Source organism: Propithecus coquereli, unplaced genomic scaffold (genome assembly GCF_000956105.1).
Source record: "Propithecus coquereli isolate 6110/MARCELLA unplaced genomic scaffold, Pcoq_1.0 Scaffold29, whole genome shotgun sequence".
Lineage (NCBI taxonomy): Eukaryota > Metazoa > Chordata > Mammalia > Primates > Indriidae > Propithecus > Propithecus coquereli.
This window is the reverse complement of record NW_012148507.1, coordinates 3,827,867-3,848,617: the sequence shown is the minus strand read 5'-3', so window position 1 is coordinate 3,848,617 and position 20,751 is coordinate 3,827,867. Positions and strand designations below refer to the sequence as shown.

The 20,751-nt window shown below is 41.7% G+C and overlaps 1 protein-coding gene across 1 annotated transcript in view; it reads left to right on the top strand.

The window, feature by feature from the left end:
- Window positions 1–20,751, top strand: part of TFAP2D (transcription factor AP-2 delta (activating enhancer binding protein 2 delta)) — a 63,760-nt gene that overhangs the window by 1,257 nt on the left and 41,752 nt on the right. Inside the window, exons 2-5 of the mRNA XM_012648587.1 lie at window positions 344–841; window positions 4,410–4,470; window positions 14,059–14,224; window positions 14,402–14,520. Of these exons, the coding sequence (XP_012504041.1) occupies window positions 344–841; window positions 4,410–4,470; window positions 14,059–14,224; window positions 14,402–14,520 (844 nt within the window). The remainder of the gene's footprint in view (window positions 1–343; window positions 842–4,409; window positions 4,471–14,058; window positions 14,225–14,401; window positions 14,521–20,751) is intronic.

The window sequence follows — 20,751 nt, the reverse complement described above, 5'->3', positions numbered from 1 at the left end:
CGCCCAGCTCCTGCACAAGTTGGGCAGGGGCTGTGTGTGTGTGTGTGTGTGTGTGTGCGTGTGCGTGTGTGTGTGCGTGGTGTCACCCGCACCTATATAGGGTGGGGGATTTTTTTTCCTCTCTCTCGACTGTGAGGACGAGGCCGCCCACCCCCAGTTCGCCTGTTCGCAAAGGCTCTCTGGCAAAGGCACTGAGTCCCAGCTTCGGCACGGCCCGAGCCTTGCTCGCCCGCTCTCCTCCGAGTGCCAGAGAAAGCTTCCGGCTCTGGGAGAGAGGCGCCTTGGTTGCAAAATGACAAACCTCAAGTTTTTCTGCTCTCCCTTTTCCCCCTCTTCCTTCCAGATACGTCACGACGGATCAAACAGCTACCGTTTGATGCAGCTTGGCTGTCTGGAGTCCGTAGCCAATTCCACTGTCGCCTATTCCTCCTCCTCTCCTTTAACTTACTCCACCACCGGCACCGAGTTTGCGTCCCCCTACTTCTCCACTAACCACCAGTACACCCCGCTCCACCACCAGTCCTTCCATTACGAGTTTCAGCACAGCCACCCCGCCGTCACCCCCGACGCCTACTCTCTGAACTCGCTCCACCACTCGCAACAGTACTACCAGCAGATCCACCACGGGGAGCCCACCGACTTTATTAACCTGCACAATGCGCGGGCGCTCAAGTCGTCCTGCCTGGACGAGCAGAGGCGGGAGCTGGGCTGCCTCGATGCCTACCGTCGGCACGACCTGTCCCTCATGAGCCATGGCTCTCAGTATGGAATGCACCCAGATCAAAGACTCCTGCCAGGGCCCAGCCTGGGGCTGGCCGCCGCGGGAGCAGACGACTTGCAGGTAAATAAGCATGCAGCGAATTTGTCTGCTCCCTCCCCTCTGCGTCCTCCCCCTCCCGCTCCATTAATGCTTTAATGCTCTGCCTGTAAGCCGTCTCCTCTCCCTCTCTCTCTCTCTCTCTCTCTCTCTCTCTCTCTCTCTCACACACACACACACACACACACACACACACCACACACCCCACTTATGGAAAGTTATCAAAACAATTAGGGAGGAGTGTTTCCACTCTGTCCCTCTCATTGGATCCAGGCATTTCACCTGGACGCGCTGGAGTCCGGCCAGCTGCGGACCCCCACCTTTGGTCTGTCTACACGGAAGTCTTTCGCGCATTGACTTTTTGGCCCTGAGGGGATGGGCTGGGGGAGATCTAGGAGGCTGGAGTTGAGCCAAGTGGACTCAGAGTAAGACCCCATAAGTTGATGACCAATCGCACCCTCAGTCTCTGCACTTTGCGGGATCTACCCACGCCTCCCGGGCGTTTGTCCCAGATTGAGCTTGTGGAGATCTTACTATAAGTGGGGGTCTGGTTTCTTATTAGAAAATTATGGAACCCTGAGCTTGAGCAAAAGTTTCACCAAATATACCTGATTGCTGTGGAAAGTAAAGACTCTCAAATGAAAGCCTCAGGAATCCACCCTAATGAAAGAATCTGTACAATGCACTTCACCACGGTTAGGATTGAGTTTAATTCTCTCTGCCTGGTGTGTACCCGAACCCCATCCCGGTTGGATGATTCATAATTTTATTTTTTTCTCTTCAGGCCATTACATTTTTACGTAAGATGTAACCCCTAAAAAGATAGAAATGAGAGCAGAAAGGAAGCAAAAGAGGGAGAAAAAAGAAAGAGGAAGGGAAAGTGAAAGAAGAAAAGGAAGGAAGGAAGGCAAGGAGGAGAAAGGAAGGAAGGAAAAGAAGGGAGGGAGAGAGGGAGGTAGGGATGGAAGGAAAGGAAGAAAGCTGGAAAGAAGAAAGTAATTCATAAACTGTAGAGGCCATCACTCAGTCAAATGATCTCTCTTGTACTTTCTTTCTTAACACACTTCTGCACATTCTTTGCCAACAATAGAATTTATAATTATGCAATCATATTGTCATGGGTGCATTTCAAACAAATGAACCCACAAATGTCCAGTAAAAGAATTCAGAAGACCCAAATTTGTATTTCTTTTTAGCTCAAAGTGCAGCTCTACCTGCGGCGAGTCCCTCCTTTTTCGCTCTGCACAAAGCTGGTCACCTTTTGCACGCTCTCCATAACGAATGGAGAGGTATTTCAGGAGCACAAGTTGGAGACATAAGAGATCCCTTGTTGCGCACAGAAAATCTTTTCCCCTCATTTACCTCTGAGCAAGGGATTATTTTTAAATTAAAGTGAAAGCCCTTACAGTTCCAACAAAGAGCCATACCGGCAAGAACAGTGAGGAAAAAAAAAGATTTGGATACATAAACCTTGACTTTCTACATTTACATTCACAAAATAATTTTATACGCTCAGGGTGTTTTTTACATTTTTCACAAGGATCCCCTTATATCTCAAGGGGAAAAAAATCTGCCATTCAATGCTTAGCTCAACTAAAACCTATTTACTCCTTTTAATAGCCACGTCTGCTGCTGATTTTTTTGTATCTGTACAAATTTTTTTTCTGTGCTAGGCACAAAGCCGGGCATTTTTCAAAAGAGGGGATTAGAACATTTGCAAGCACCAGACAAAGAGCGAATCCCATGCAAAAGGACACCGTAGTTTATCCAATTTTCGACTTAGTGCCATTCAACTGGTCATTTATGCAATGTCATCCGACCAAACAACATGTTTTACTTATGAGGGGGAAAAGTTTGTTAAGTGAAGGGACCAAGATTTGTTTCTTCCAAGAAAATAAACATATTAACGGTGCGCCAGAGAGTGGGAGGGAAAGCGGTCCACTCCCTTGGAGAGCTTCAGGCCCTTTACCATCTACATTTAAGATATTTTGAAATCTTTTCTTCAGCCTATCTCTTTTTTTATATATGTACTTAATCTCCCTTATCCCTTTTATTACTCATATCAAGGCAACATTACTCATACTGAGGGAAACACTCCAAGATACTAGAAGAAGTAGAGTATGGTGTATGATATCTGCATATATCTTTACATAGATATAGACGCATGTGCACATATCATACTCTGTATCCATATTTATATGTCTATCTACCTAGCTATGAATGTTATGTAGCAAATTTGTAAATCTGGCAAGTTATTTTCTTCCACTCTTCTTGGACCAAGTTGGCAAAATGAAAAAGAAAGAAAGAGTCATAGCTACTTTTAAAATGAGAAATGGGGAGGGAGTGTGTGGGAGAAACCCGTCTCTCTCCTTTTATTTCTTCCTTTTTAAAACATTCATCAGCATATGCCTCATTTCAAATGCAACAAATGTAAATATACTTTTCCCTGCACAGAATTTTAAGTGAAAGTCCAATGGTTTGGAGGGCGGTCTAAGTCTGCCTAACAGATGCAAACAGTCTTGTGGCTTCAGTTCCATCTTTGAGTCCCCTAAAAAGATTTGCTATGGCCAACAAAGGAAACTGTCACACCTTTTCCCATCACCGCTTTAATTTATGCTCAGTCTCCAAGTTTTTTTTTTCATATTGATTTGATAATCACTTTAAGGCAGAACATTTAAAATAAGAAAGAGCTCGTGAGTAGGTTGAAAAGGGGGGTCTTACAGGCCTGCCTCAATATGGTGAAAATGGGGAGGCGAAAGGGAGCCAGGGTTGTAAAGGTTGTTTTGTAAAGTGGGTTTTTATTATGCACCGACTCTCTCCGCATTTACTTAACTCTTCACGGGCTGTTGGGTAGGTTAACACCCTTCAAGGCCTCTTTCATGTCCAATACCTCGTTTGTTTGTAAAGGAAAATGAGCCTTTAACACATTTCGATTCAAAAAAAAAAAGACACAGAGAGAAATTTTTATTTTTCTTAACCAAAAATCAGCAAATCCTTTCCACCTTTCCAGCTCAAATGATTCTTCAATCCATTAGGAGCCTGAAGATCTACAGTGAGTGAACCTGAAGGTATTTCCTTCATAAGGCCCATTTTGCGTAGCATTATAGGATGTCCCGACATTTGGGGTAAAACAGAACCTCCAGAAGATATCTTGAATCCTGCATATGAAATGCTCCTTTGAGCCCCCAAGAAACCCACAGTCCCAGGCTTGACACTCTAGGTGTAATTTGCTCCACTCAGAAAGTGCTGAGTATACACTGCCTGTATATATGCTATGTGCCTTGATGGAGACTCAAAGGGCTTCTCATTCTCTTATGCCAAGATGAAAGGCTCTCAGGCACTTTGAAGTGTAATATTCTATGGTGATGTAAAATGCATACCTTAAGATTTATACAACTTTTAGACTGTGGTTTTTCTTGAGATTTTTTCCTTGAAATTGTGTTTGCTGACAAACTTGCTTCAGCTCAATGTTTGCTTTAAAATGTCTATTGAGATGGGGTTCAGGGATGGGCCAGTTTCAAAGACTTTACCCACGTGGCCATACCTATCAGGATCTATTTGAGTGATTTTATTTATTTTATTTTTTGTTAAGGGCTCTGTGGAAGCCCAGTGTGGACTTGTTCTCAATGGCCAAGGTGGAGTGATAAGAAGAGGTAAGTAACAATGTGTTAACCCTAAACCTTCTTCTCTTATCTGTTACATTCTTTTGAAGTTCTGATAGTGCTTTTAAACATCAGATTCCTTGTCTGATGATTAAGAAAACAATTATTCTCAGTGAATTATTCTACTTCCACACAGGCGTACCTACGTTAAAAAGTCTCCCTTCTTTCATTGAGGCTTGAACCCAGGCTATGCCCAAAAGACTTTTGATGGGAGATATTTGTTGTTCATCCTCACAGAACAGTGACAGAACCAAAGTTAGAAGCAAAAAAGAAAAAAGAAAAGGAAAAGGGAGGGGAGCTTCTCACATCCCCTTCCCCCAACACCAATACAACATCCTCAAGCAGAATTTCGGGTCTCTTTTAGCCCTAAATGTGCCAGCCACAGCCTGGGTGTTTGAGGTGATGGTGTTAGCTTGAGGCTTTGAGGGATTCTGTGAAAGGCTAGATCATTGAGGCTTTAGGGGAGGCTAATGAAACACCAATATTGTAGCTGCCCTTATTTTTCTAAATGTCCAGAACATTTCTTTCTTCAAGGGAGGGTGGGAGGAGGAGGTGGTGTTAACTGTACTGGATAAAGCTTTCTTGTTCCCATCTGTTGAGGAAAACATCTGAATCCAGAGTTACCCATGGAATTGGAAGGGGAGGGAAGGCAAGAGGAGAGGAGAGAGCTGTTGCTTTCAGTTCAGGCACTGAAGGGGGCTGCATCTCAGATGTTCCATTTTGACAAAAGGTTTTGAACTATGACATTCTCAGGGCCTCAAGGCAGTGCAGATTTTGTTGGCCTCCCCACTTAACTGTACCCAGAGCCTCTGAAGTTTATTTTCCTAGCGAGCTGAGTAACCCGAGGAGCACGAAAGCAAGAGGGACCAGCTGTTATCCCAACTTCATACGAATTAATAAGACATGGCCTATTCACCAAGACTAATTCCTGCTCCAGGGCCGCAGTTGTCTTTGGTAACCTAACCACTAAAATCTGAGTCACTTTGGATCATACCAAATAAATGTCCCGCAGTCCCTCTCCATCTCTTTCAAAGCTTCTTGAAAAATTTGCTTTTCTGGAGAGAGTTATGTACTGGTAGAAAGCAGTGGATTGTTTCATGTTTAAACTGCAGATTTCATAACCTAATGTGCAATGTGAAACTCTGTTTAAATTGAGAGGGAAGGAAACAAAGAGTACTTTCCTTTAAGAATTTGGCTATTGTAGTGGTTTTGGAGTTTACATTAAATTTAAAAGAGCTCTTCAACTCCATTATTTCACCCTATGGAGATTTAAAAGCTAGTTTTTTAAAAAAAAGAAAAGAAAATACCTACTGGTATTGTTCCACAAAGGTTTTTAAAGTGAGCAGTATTAAGTTTGTCAGCCCAGCTAGTACTCAGCCATATTGAAATGACACAAAATAGGCCCAAGATTGGTGAATATTGAAATAAAATACACACACTGTTGGAGGAGGTAAACAACAGCAACAACAACAAAATACACAGAGAAAAGAGGACCAGGTGAGAGGAGCTGATCAGGGTTTGCCTGGGCGGGTAAAACTAAAGGTGAAGCAGAGCCCTCCGGGCGCACAGAGATGCCGGTGGTGCTGAAGGACAGCGCCACTAATTAGGGACCGGAGCCCGCGCCTCCCAGAGCCGGCTCCGGCTACTGTGGTTTTGCATTCAGTTTCGCACTTGCTCCAAAATCACCTTCTCAAATGCTTGGAAATTGCATCTCAGCATACGATAGCTGACAGAGGGTGGAAATTATTCGAGGCCAAGGACAGGAGAGGAGATAGCTATGGAATCGTTGAATTTCTGGGTGGAGACTTAAGGGACACCCTCTCACCTTGTCGCCCCACCCTCTCAAGAAAGACCAAAGCTCTTAGGTATCTACAAGGCGTGAGCTGCGGTCTTACTTTGTCAGAGCCACAAACATAGTCTTCCTTAGGCGATGCTTTATTGTTCTTGTAGAATTTGGTAGCCATTCGTTTCACCTAAAAATCATCACTGAATGTGCTGTTTTAAACCAGACATGGATCTCACAGGAGAACAGCGCAAAGGGGACATAACTTGGGGTTTATGCCTGCATCGTTTGACTAAACTCTAATCCCCCCACTTTGAAGGAATTCAGAATTTAGCTGCAGAGTTTATTCCATTTCAGCTATCTTAGAGAAAAGCAAGTTAACCTGGTTGGGCCCTGGAGAGGAAGGTGTGTGTCTGAAACAATCAATGTTCTTGACAATTTACAAGAGGTTAGCAAGGAAGTGTTGTCTTAAAAAGGGGTGTATGATCCACAGAGCCACACAGTTCCTCATCTCAGGACTTCCTGTTTTTAAAGAAATGCTAAGGAAACCTCTTTTCTCTATTGTCATAATAGTGCACAGGACCCGTGATACCAACAGTTCAGATCACCTTTGTTCATCAAAAATCAGGAGGATATTAACTCAAGCACTCTGCCATATAACCCAATATTGTCTAACAACTTGGATAAGAATGTCTGTTTCTATTCCAGTCTCCACATGAAACACGATTCATTGAAAAGCACAACTTTTCACCATTTTCTCTCTCCTGATAAGTTCTTGGATAAATTTTCATTTCTAATGATTTCCAGAATTTACTGTGGGAGGAAAAAATAGATTACACTTTGAAAGACTCCCGGATATTCTTCCTGAAGAAAGATACATGCCTATATACCTTCCATGAGTTTATCGGGAGATTGCCCTGGTTGGCGGTGGTGTGAAGAGGTTGGGGGTGGGGTGGTCCCAGTTATTTTTTCAATTTGGCCACTTTTACTTGTAAAGAACCAAATATCATTGTCTTGACTCACTTTATTAAGTGGCCATTACATTGGGTTTGCCTGTAATGAAGGCCCGATAGCCAAAGAATACATGGAAGGGGCCGCAGCGGCGAGGTAATTACCACCTAGATAAAATATTTGCCGCCGCCTTGGAGGCGCAGCTCCCCTCGCGCTCACTCTCGGTTAATGGTGTGCGCGATTTTGCCCGCAGCTCCGCCACTCCAACCATCAGAACCAATAATCTTTACTTTACCCTGTGCTCGCGTATCGATAGCTTCTTTCGCCTCGGGCGTCGGCTTTGATATGTTAATATTACTGAGTAGCAAATTCTGCAGAGATCATATTAATGTTGTACGTACAGAGTGGAGCTTTGCCTTCGTTGAATATTCAGATACTGGGTTTCAAAAGGCATCTCTTGAAGAAATGAGACTTCTATTTACAGGAGTCGTCTGTGTTTTTAATCATTAAAAAAAAAGAAAGGAAAACCCACTCTTCTTTTCCCCGTGAATCTTCTAAGGCTCGCGTATGTCCCCCTCCCCTTTGTCAGGCAACGGTCCCTTTCATTTCTTGCTCTGAGCATTTAATCACAAGCGAACAATGCTGATGACGACGATGATGATGATGAAGCTAATAATGAACGGATCCAGACTGGAGTCGCAGGGTAGGGGTTGAACTGGGTAGTGGGCTGTGGCCTTCGTAAGAGGACGGAGGTGAGATGTGAAGACTTAGCTTTTCCAAGTACGGTGGAAAGTGACATTTTGGCCCCCGTCTCTTTTGTGGAATCGGGATGGCAAACTAAAAAAAAAAGGGGGGTGGGGTGGGTGCTGGGGAGGAGGGAGAGAGAAAAAAATGAAAAAAGTGAAAAGGGGAAGCGCCCTTGTTTCGCTTTGTGATCATTCTGCCTTGCAGCCCCAGGCTAATTTCAGAAGCTTAAGTACCGCCGTAGCCTCTGGGCCACGCGGAGAGGGAGCGACCCGGCCACCGGCAGGCAGGAGCGCTTTCCCGATTGCCCGTGGCTACACAAAATACAAACCATCTTGAATCAAAACATTTTTGGGGAATTAATATGACCTGAACTTTGCACGTTTTGAGCGAGCTGGAGTTTATCAGATCGCTTAGAGGTGACTGACACGCCAAGGTGGAGGCATTTATGCTGCAGTACAAATATTGTCAGATCTGATTTAATTTCTTTAAAAAAAAAAAAAATGCTTCCTTGAAACGGAGCCTTAGCTTCAATTGTCCAGTCTACTAAGAACAGGTAGGTGGGACCTGACTGCCTTCCCGGTCGTTGCCCTCATGGCGGCCTTCGGGCTTCTTGTGCAGCAGGATGGCTTTCCACTGCTGCCTCGGGTTTCACAGAGCCCTGAGCCTTGGACTCGGGGTTGGAGAGAGGCGTCGGCTCTTTCAGCAGCTCCTGGAAGGAGTAAGATTGGAGGAGGGTGGGAAGCCTTGTTTCTCTTCCTTTGTCAGTGGCACTAGAGAGTGACTAGGGGCAATCTCTCTCTCTCCCTCTCTCTCAACTGGAACTGGCCAAAACTCATCTCCATGGCTCTTCCATTGTGGGTGAAAACAGAGCTATAATTACGCCTGGTGCCTCACCTGCCTTAGTCCCCAAATGCAGATGCTGCAAATTTGAAATTCAATCTCCTTCATAGGAAGTCTTAAAACTCTTGTACCAAAGCATTCTAGAGGCATGGTTCCTTGGGAATCTTGGGGGGGAGGGGTAGCTAGGAGAGGGGAACTGCTTTCCCATAGCCTATGGCCTTCTCTCTTATTTCTTTACTGCTTTGAAAATCATCAAAAGTCAAAGCACTCTCTGCACTGAGGAATGGGGATTAATCCCCTCCATACGCGCTATTACATACCCACCACCACATTCAGCTAGCCGGTCTCCTGGAGCAGACCTCCCTTTCTTTTGTTCTGCCTGGAATCTGCTCCGGGAGAAGCTCTTTCAGCCCTGGTAATCCAGTTATACCTGTAATGCCATACCCTTCCCCCAAACAGCACAATTCGCTGCAGACAACTCATCAAAGGCCTAATTGATTGCAATTAAGCCCGCACTCCTTTGCTATTTGATTACGATTAATATCTGCTGCCGTGGGTGGAGGGGTAACGTGGGGGAGGAGGATTGGGAAGCGTGAGAGGCTAGAGGGGAAGCAGCGGAGAATAATCCTACCCGCCCAGCTCGCACGCGCAGCTCGCAGAAATGCAACCGCAGAACAAACAGGGACAGGAAACTCCTGTAATCGCTTACACATTTTTAATGTGTCAGAAAAAACGAGCGATCACTGGAGATGAAGAAGGGGAGAAGAAAAATCCCTGCCGTTTGTATTTCTTTCATTTGAATTGTAAACATCTGTTTGGCTGTAAGGCGAACAGAACATTTATTTTGCTCTCAAGATTTGGTCTAATTATGTCAACACCGACGCGGCGACGAGTGGGGCGGCGCTGTGGCTTTGGAGAGGCTGCGCGCAGCGGCGCAGCGCCCCGAAGCCGGCTAGGAAGTATTGATCGCACCTGGAGAGCGCGCGGGGCCTCTCGCCACAGCCGGGTGTGTTCTTGGAGGGGGGAGGCGCGGAGGCCGCGCTTGTGGCTGAGAGACAGGTTTAGGGGCGCCCGGGGAGCCTTAGCTCCTTGGAGACAGCCGCGGATGTTTCCTCTGACCTAATAGCTTGGGAAAAGGAGAGGAAAAGCTCGCCTAGGCGTCAGTGCTTGGCTTTTTCCAGCCATTTGCAGCACAGACTGTGGGGGGACCGTCTTGTCCCGCTTCACAGCTCACACCCTGCGATGTGGTCGGGTGGCCTCTACTCAGGCTGATGAGCGCGTGAGTGCATCCATTTTCCCTTGTACCTCCTCACAAGCTGGGGAGATAAGTAGAGTAGGTGACAGCATGTTCATTTTTCAGATGTACAGACTGAGGCCTAGAGTGTTCCTCACACAAGGTTGCATGGGTCTCCAGTTTGCCAAGTTCTTACCTGTAGCCCAGTACTATTTCCACTACCCCACACTGTACCTGCAGACATACGGCCAGATGTTCCTGGCTACACCGAGAAGAAGGTAGCCCCAACCCATGCTTCAGGCTGCATGGGGTCTGATAAGGTATGGCAGCTGAGAATCTGCTGCATCTATGTGCATCTATGTGCCTAGCTTTTTCACACCTACAGTGTCCCTGGCTGACTTCTTCCCGTAGCTATGGTAAAGTTATCCCTTTTATGAAATCCATGTCCTAGAGAAGGGATCTTAAGTAGATAGTTCCTGATTTCTAACACTGTTACCATAGCTACCCATCTGAATTTGCAGCATCACTGGAAATAAAGAGCCCTATCTCCAAATTTGAAAATAATGACCTCCGTGGAAGTATTGCTTCTGTGAACTATGAATGGAAAAGAGATGAACTCTGGAGAAGTTCTGCATGATTATGCTGGCTGTAGCATCAAAGACATTCTGAACTGGGATGCTAGATCTAGAATAACTATCACACAATTTCAATAAGAGCTGACATGCAACACAAGCACCATGAGCAACTTCAACTGGTAACACTGGGGATGACTGCTGTAAATTGCTTGATGTAGTCCACTGTTTCATGACTTTCCTTCTTTGAGATTTCATCATTACCATCTGTAGTCTGGATCCCATTAAAGAAGTCCCACCCCCTCAGTACCTTCATTCCAAATGCAAAACTCTGGGTATATTGACCTATTACTTTTTTCTATGTCCCTAAAAAAAATAAACAATTGAGAAGAAAGATATCAAGTTCCCCATGTTGCTGTAAACTCTACAAGTTGCCAAATCTTTAGCCAGAATGAGAGAGTTCCCCAAGGCTGCAGCAATGCCAAGTATCAAAGCAACAGAAATTCCCTTTAAAGATGCTGTGACATAAAAAATAAAAGACCCTAGAGTTGATGGCTAATCCTGAATACAAAATAAATCCTTCAGGCAATTTGTGTGTGCATAAAACATACTTTTAATATGCAGCCAGTGTAACTTACCTAATAAATGCCTCCTTGAGCATAAGCCAGAAACCCAACCTGGATATAGGAAAGAGAGACTCAGGTAAGTAGCACATGCTAGGTACTGGATTCAGTGGTTTCCCTGGGAGCAGCTGGCTTTTAGCACATGGGATTTTCTTTGCCAAAAGGAGGCCATTTTCCAATGGGAGAGAGCATGATTTAAGTCCTTCTTTTATAAAAATAATAGTCTTCTACATCTCCCTAAATTAGGTTTCTAACCCACTGAAGATTAGTAAAGATAGAAGAGGTCTAAAATTGTGTCCTTCCCTTCCCTTAGCAGCCAAAAAACTAATATGTACATATACCCAAACACTCCCTTCTCTCACTCATAGTAAACTTGGAACCAATTAGGTAAGATTCCTGTGTCCTCAACTGCATACTGGCTTGTGTACAAGAGAGGGTGGTTTATGTAAGAGTATAAATTTGCTTATGATTCATAGTGACTGTGGATAGAGTCCTGGTTTTAGAAGAGAGCTATGTGAATTTTGGATATGCACATTTGTTTGTTTAATATTTTTGTTTCAGACTGACCTAAATTCTAAAGTAATCAGTCATGATTCTCATAATATTACTCTAAAACCAAGATACATTGATACCTATCTTGTTTTCTTGTTCATCTCAACTTTTGAGAATTCACTTAAGAGCTTATTTTTAATATGCATTTTGCATCTATAGGTACAAAGAGAAAACATGAACAAAAGTGAAATAGTAGCCTCAGGTCCAAGAATCTGGGAAAATGTTTGTATTGTTATTATATTCTGATTTAAAACTCTCTGGGAATGCAAAGTGGGGAAGTACAGGAGAACTTGTGTTTCCAGCTCCTAAGACAGGTGTTTGCACAGTTTTCCAAGTTTTCATGGTATTGGCTACAAGTTTGAATCCAAGAAAAAGATTTTAATTTGACAAATGAGATTATGATCTCTCGGATTTCAAATTGAGGGTAGGTTTCTAGGCACTTGTGGGGGGTTTTGGCCAAGTACAGGACCCAACTTCCAGCCTGGAGATAGTTGGCTCCCCTGACATTCCTACTAACTTCTCTCCCGTTCTGGGAGAGAAGCATTTAGCCTGGGAATGCTTAGGGAGAAAGATCTTGGTTAGTCTCCAGCACTTTCAGGGGAAACTTGGGTGCCATAAGCCAGGAGGAATTCCAGAAAGTACAGGGTAAAAACGTTTTAAGGGTGGAGTGAGGCTAGCTTGTTCCCTCCCCCCAGGTCTGGAGTTCCTTTGTCTTTTTAAGTGTTCTTCTAGATTATTTAGTCATGATGCCCAGGGAACACACTGAAATCTGAATGCCAGAGACTCCACCTATGCAACATTTCACTGTGCTGCTTAGTAAAAGAGGATAGGAGCCACTTGAGAGGCAAGTGGTGAGTCTTCTCCAGTACTTCTCAAACTTTAACCAGGGCATGAATCATCTACGGGTCTTGTTAAAATGCATTTTCTAACTCAGAAAGCCTGGAGGTGGGCCTGAGATTTCACACTTCTAACAAGTTCATAGGACATGCAGGTGCTGCCCAATGAAGACCACACTTTGAGTAAAAATATCTTGATCAACACTCTTCTGTCCACTTTTCTTGTCCCATCTATGTTTTTCCCCTTCTCTACCCTTTTCCAGTGATGGGTCTTATGATAGCTGCTAACTGAAGAAATCAAATGCATGCTCAGAAAGGCCAAATCACTGTGAATTTAAATTTGCCACTGAACCTTAAAAACTCTACCCTCAGATTCCTCAATGCATGACGCAGCCTTGGATGCCAAGACCATATAGTCACCAGGCTAGCAGGGTGGACATCAGCTCAGGACTTTTTCAGTGGGTGAGGAATTGGGCAGCAGGAAACTCTCCTCGGAGATTATCACCCTTGGGTCTTCAAGTCTACTTCAGTCCTCACTGGTTGTCTGAGGATAGACAATGTACGCTGTTGTTCCTGGAGAAGATGGAAGCTCAAGGAGCTTGCTGGACCTTGGAGACAGAAAGCTTCTGTCCTAGGAACCCCAGCATGGCAAAAGTGCTTTGGTGATTTTGGTGCTTTTGCTGTTAATGGTTATCTTTGCTTTATTCCCTAATAGTAATAATGACAATAACAATTACAACAATAATATTACTGGCAACTAACATTTAATAAGTGTTACTGTGTTCTAGATCTTGTGCTGTGTTTGTCTATGTGTGCTGATACTGAGGGCCAGTATATAGTAGAGGTACTTGACCCATTGTCACCTCTATGTGTTGGAAATTTCTGGCAATGGGCAAATGATTTTAGTGGTATCTGGGATTGAGTGACTGTGGTCCCTTAGATGGTAGATGGATGAGAGAAAGGAGATGGTAGTTTTTAAATATTTTGGAATAGAGAGTTGTGGATAAAAAATTTCTATCTATTGTGTGTGTGTGTGTTTGTGTGTGTCTATGTGTATATAAACACACAACCATGAATAAATAATACCTATCCTTTGTGGGGTTGGAATTCAGGGTTTTTAATTAATTGAAGCATTTCTTGTCATGGATGATGTCAAAATTAACACTGGTGAGCCAGTCTACACTCTATAGAATGCCAATTTTGTCTAATGTTACAATTGTACCTTCACAAACATTTTATGTATGATACTGGAAAGATACAACCCTGAGTAGTATCTGAAAGAACATATTCAGAGCAGCTCTCTAAGATGATCGGGGTGATGTGTAAATACAATTCTTATCATGTATTCCCAAATCCAGAATAGTCTCTTGATATTAACAGCCTCTCATACGATTGTCGTCTCCTACTACCACTAACATGTTACATACTTTTATCCCCCAAGGTGGTACCTGTGTGGTCAACCCCACAGACTTGTTTTGCTCTGTCCCTGGCCGTTTGTCCCTTCTCAGTTCTACTTCCAAATACAAGGTGACCATTGCTGAGGTAAAGAGGCGCCTCTCACCACCTGAGTGCCTCAATGCTTCACTCTTGGGAGGCATTTTGAGAAGGTAAGACAAAAGTGTTTTCTAGCGCTGTGTGTCCGCTAACTGTACTGATACCATACCCTCAACCCTTAGCCCTAATGTCTTCCATCTGATGTTGTAATCTCCTCATGGTCAAGTCTTCTCATAATTTTTATCAGAATGTGAAATTTCAAAACCTGGTTTTTACTTGTTTTTGGACAGAGCAAAATCCAAGAATGGGGGCCGCTGCCTGAGAGAGAAACTGGATAGGCTTGGCTTAAACTTGCCAGCAGGAAGACGGAAAGCAGCCAATGTCACCCTCCTGACTTCCTTAGTTGAAGGTATGACTTCTCAGTTTGGTAAAGTAATTGCTGGAAGGTTGGCAATTCTTCAAAATTCAGATTTGTTACATTATGCTGTTTAACTTTTTTCCATACCATAAAGCAATACGGTTAATGGTTACACCCTACAATTTATTATTGTTTATTTTAGAGTTTAGATAAATCTGATTTAATTCATTGTAATTCAGTACAACATGATCTAAAGGATAAATAATCCTTTATGAAGAGTTCCCAGAAGTCTAGCCATGATACTGAGCCTGGAATCACATGGTATTAATCCTAGTAGACATCTCTTAGAGCACGATGACATTCGTTGGGTGGGTAAGCTGAGTCAGAGAGAGGTTAAGGTCAACCAGTAGTATAGAAAGAGAAGTGGAAATAAATATATTCCTAGAAGTTATTTTTTTCCCAACTCACTTTTCCTCTTTGTTTCTTCCCGTAAGGACTAAACTTTACACATTTTCATTCAATCTTTTAAGGAGAGGTATTATTGGAGTCTTTTTTTTTAACTTTGCAGGAAGTTTTTGAATGTCAAAGGAAAGTTCTTCTATAATGCAGAATGCTATTGTTTTAAATATGACAGGCAGGGTTCTTTTTTGTCAAACCTCACCTGAACACACCTGTGACACTTTTCTTGCATCCATTACTTGTCTATACAGCACTGTAGGAAGTAGTGAGTGAGACATAAGAACAGACATCTAGCATTTTCCTAGGTTATCAATATATAGCATTTACTGTACAACATTGAGAAGTAGTGTGCTCTTGACATTTGTCTTGGCAAAATTGCTATGATGATTTTGCTTTTAACAGTAATCTTTGCTCGCTAATAGTAGTAATGAAAATAACAACTATGACAATAGTATTACTGGCAACTAATATTTAATAAGTGTTGCTATGTTGTAGTTTTGTGCTATATTTGCCTGTGTGTACCGATAACTGAGGGCTGGCATGTGGTAGAGGGATTGACCTATCATCTCCCCATATGGTTTGGGGGATTCTAGGGGAAGAGCAAAGTAGAAAAAATGACTAATGACTAATGGATTGATTCTAAAGGGAGACTGATTCCTGCTCATTTTAAGTACATACAGTGGTAAAATTATAGTTGTCTAAAAATATAACAAAACACTTGTTCATGATATAATAGAGGGAATTCAAGAATCATATGGATGGTAGGAGTTGAGTGGTTCTCAAACCCAACTCTAGAGTAGAATCAAATGAGAGGGTTTATTAGAAAGTGCCTGGACCCCATCTCCAAACTGACTGAAGCTCAATATGGGAGTATGTCCCAGACATCTATATTCTTTCAAACTCCCCAAGTGATTCTGATATATAATGATATTTAGGTATGATTGATCTAAATTTTCCTTGGGTCCTTTCCACTAGTCAGGATGGATTGACTATAAATTCTCACGAAATTTGTAACTGGTGTGAAAATTAAAGACCCCAAGAAAGATTTTTCTCCACAGTGTCTGTGAAAGTACTGGCCAGTACAAATGGAAAAGCCATAAAAGTGTATGTTCATAATCCTTCTTACTGATTTTCATGGTAGCCAAGAGCACTGGAGTATCCTATGTAGGAGTCATCAATCTGTACTAACGGAATGGGTGCAGGTCAAATACGTGAAATCCTAGGATTATCTCCTGAGACTTCCCATCTACTCTTTCAGCATAACTCTCCTGTCACAGAAGTGCCTAACTCGTGTTCTACTCATTTAGCCTTGGCTAATGCAACTTAAGATTTTATTCTGCCCAGATACATCTTTTCTTAATTGGGTACTTTTGAAATCCCCAAAAGCTTCATGATGTAGAGATATAACTCTTTTACTGTTGTATTTTAGGCACTTTGATGAAACTGTGGAAAAGAGATTTAGGGACAAAGGGACCTTCTGCATCTTTCAACTCCCCGCATATTATGACCCTCAAACCCACTCTCACACACACATAATTTTTAAAGTTTTATTATTATGTGCAATGTTCTATTCCATATTTTTTCGTTCTTTTTAAATGCTCATTATAAACCCATTAAATTTATTTCACAACTCACTGCTGAGTCATGAGTCATGAGCCACGGTTTAAAAAACTACAGATTATCTTGGGATATGACAAGAACCTAATATTTGATGAACAAGGACATTCCATCTAAATTGAAATAGGCTTCATTATAACCCTGAGCTGACAAGAACAGTGACCTCATTGTTGATGACTCTCCTTTATATTTTTTATTCCCACATTTCAGTTGGGTTGGTGGTAACAGCTGATGACTCCTTTCCAGCTAGCAAGATGCCATGTTCTGCACGAGGCTCATAACCCCTGGAATCCTGCAGATCATGTTAGATGTATACAAAATGTTAGCAACCCAACTCTGAGTTATCAACCTCCTGGGACATTGTAGTAAATAGATTATGTTTCTTGTCAGCATTTCTGAAACCTTGACCCTTTTAGAGTCTAATGTTTGTTCCATTTGTACAGTTTTATTCTGTATAAACTTCACCATATTTACTATTTGGTGTTCATAAGCCCTTGCATTGACCACTTGGGTAATATTTTTCCCCCTCAATCAAATATTTTTGCAAGAGCCAGCAACATTTAATTTTTTTCAGAAATTCTAAACTAGATTCCTAGTCATCTAAAATTGTCCGTCAGCTTTTGTATGAACCTATATAGTCTTACAGGAAAGAACACTACTACTTTTCACCATTATTATTATTTTTTTTATTGACATCTCCCCTTTATCTCCTGGATTTTCTATATTAACCCATGTGTGCATTTTAATCACCAATAGCTAGTAATTTAGTTTATCTTAACTTTCTCTTGAAACTGCTGCCTGAAACTTATATAGGGTAGTCTAGCCATGGCTGGACTGATAGTTTCTCAAACATTCTGATGGTGCAATACATTACTGATGTTTCATTTGATACTATATTGAACACAAGAGGGAAAATATCCAATTGACTTTATTCTTCATAGGCCGGGCTTAGAAATAAATCTCATGAAGGTCAAAATTTTATGACTTTACAATACTTTCTTCTGTCTTTTTCTGGAGATTTGAATACAACCTGGCCATTGTTGACATTTTTATAGGAATACCAATGAAGAAATTGTGTGTGGGGACCCTAATGGGCTTTCCATGCAGAGATGATATAATCTTTGTAAAGATCCAATCAATGAACAGTAAGTAAAATACCTTATGAGGGGAATTCAAGTTAGCAAATGAACATTCATTTTTCAAAAACAACCCTTGCCACTGACATAACAGGTTTCATCATGACATTCCTAGTTGTCCATGTTCGCTTTGGATTTTCAATCATTTTTTAAAAATTATTTTAGAACTCATTTTTTCCTATATTCCTTTTAAACAGAGTCACTCTACTAATAGCTGCTAGCATCATTTTCGAATCCATATATTAGAGTCATTATTTTTAAAGATTATTTTAGGAATTTATAAAACAGGGTTATTTGATGCAAATTTACAATATATTTCAATAATTCATAACTTCTCTGTTATAAATATTGTATGTAGTAACCAATGGGATAAAGAACATGAGATTAACTTTTTTTCACCTGATAAAGTTGTTTGAAAAGTAAACATTTTAGTAAGGCAGATATTTAGAGTGGGGATTTTTGGGGGGTTTGTATAACATAGATATATTTAATCTAGAATGAGATAGAAATATTTAAATTGTGTTCCATGAAAGCAATACCAGATCTTATTCCCTTTTTACTCATATGTCTTGATCTAAAGTTTAAATATATACTAATGATTAGGAACAACTTCTCGTACCTCACTTTAAGCCTCTTTTTTTCATTTCTCCTTATTAATTATATTACCCTGATTTCTCCTTTGTCCATTCTAGTATCTATAAGATCAGAGAGATGTCAGCCTCTGGAAAATATCATGGCCTAGATTTGCTTAATCCAATGCACTGATCTTCCTGGGGAGACATTGGGATAATTACAGACTCTTTCTACAATGGAAATAATTCTGTCTCTAGAAAACATTAAAAAATTTGGCCAATATTATTATTCTAGTTCTAACACCCTTGCTATATGATTATTACTTTTGAATTGGCAACTTCTGTACCTGCCTCCTCTGAATTTTATTTCAGAACAATGTTTGCAGAGTTGGTGGTTGTTAAAACAAATCTCAGGAATCAATGATCTAGTCATTCCTGTCCATCACTCTGTCCTCACCTGTGATTTTTGCAAGATAGCTGACATTGCGGAGTGTTGCTACAGGAAGTTCTGTTTGCCTGAGTGGGAAGCTTGCTTGGTGTAGTTTTGCTGCATTTATAAAAGCGCATGTAACATTCTCAGGCAATGCCTGGGGTTTTGAAAGCACAGTTTATTTAAGTCCTTAAATATAAATACCTTGGCTTGCAGTCTGTTGTGCTAGGAGGTCCAATTCTGTGTGTGTGTGTGTGTGTGTGTGTGTGTGTATTTTTAAACAGTGTGAGACAATGGAGAATGTAAATATATATCAGCAAAAGAAAGGGAAACCATTCCCAAATGTCGTATATAATCTCTACTCACTCTTTCATACTTTAAACCCTGTGTCACAGTTACTCTTTTCCTTAGCTTCGAAATATATAAACTCCCAAGCCCCGTCCTGCAACATTTTACCTCGTGTGAACTAGTTGTGCTGCTTGCATAATGTATTAGTCCTTGGCCTAGTATTCTTCCCACTGCTCCCTACCCCCAGAATAATGTCATTTTTGAAATAGTGCCTGACTTTTGACTGGTTACTTAATGGTTGAGCTCATTTTCCTAATTTATAAGTAAAAACCATACTGTCTATAATGATGAGGGTAATGCCAGCTGTTAATTCCCCCATTTTCAGTGGCTTAACACAATAGAAGTTTATTTTTCACTCATCACAGTCTGATGTTGATGTTCCTGATCAGGGGCCTTTATTCTTTTCACTGTCTCATTTAGGGACCAGAGTTCTCCCATCCATAGCTGTGCTCTCCTCTAGGTCCTAGGCATTCTGTTCATTTAGCACACACATTGGAAGGCATGATGCTGAAAGCACACCACTTCTTACCCACTCTGGCCAGGAGGTGGTCCACTTACTACTGTTCGCATTCCACAAGAACTAGTCACATGGCCATACCTAATTGCAGGGAGGGGGGTGGGATATGCTACAAAATTTAGACTCTAGTTGGACAGAGTCTTCTCAGAAACCACTTTATGGTATGTGAAGAAAACACACGTTTTTGATGGTTTAACATCCATATCTACCACATTTGCCCTGTGTGTCTTTTGTAGGATTAACTACATTCACATAAATTTGGTACCAGGGTGGCATAGAGACATTTAATAAAGATTAGTATCTATCCGCTAGGTTCCTTCCCCTAAACAACAATGCTGCTTAATAGTAAAATTTACCAAGAATCATAAAACTTTAGCCCTGGAGGAAAACAAAGATGGAGTAGTCTAATGCACTGGAGCATAGTATCATAGTTAAGAGTGTGGATTATGGAGTCAAATAAGCTTGTTTGAACTCACTTCTACCACTTACTGTAGGAGAAGACACATATTATGTTTTAACATCAGTGTCCTTATCTATAAAGCAATGGTAATAACTCCTTCCTCATAAGGGTGGTGTAAGGGTTAAATCAGAATGTTTGCAAAGCATTTAGCATGGTGCCTGGCATAAAGCTAATGCTCAATAAATTTTAGTTACCATTATAGTGAGGTTAAGTGTTCTGCACCGGATTATGCAATTGAATACGGCAAGGACGAGAACAAAGTTCTTCTGGTTTGCAAGACCACAGTGTATTTTCCATTTGGATTTATTTTTGTGGCATGGATTATGAACAGTTGTGTTTCTGAGCTACTTCTGAACTTAACCAAGATAAAACTGAGGGATAGAAAAAAGGTATCAATCCTTGAGTCTGTTTTTCACTTTGGTTTGGACCTCCCCTACTGCTAGGAATCCTGCACAAGTTTCTGAAACTTTCTTGTGTCCAAAGTCCAAAAACCTTGTCCACTAGTGCAAGATTTTTAAATCCTGATGAATCTTCTGCTGCTACTTACCCTCTCAAAGTTAGAGGGACATTAAATCTTGATTTATTCTTCTTTTCTGGAATAATAATCAATAGTGTCATTGTACTTTCAAAAGGATGCCAATTCAGTTAGTTATTAATAGTTACAAGCTTATCCAACAAAACCTCTTTCTTCCACGCCAGCCAAACTACCCAAAGGTAGTAGAAAGGAATCCTACCACTTAGTG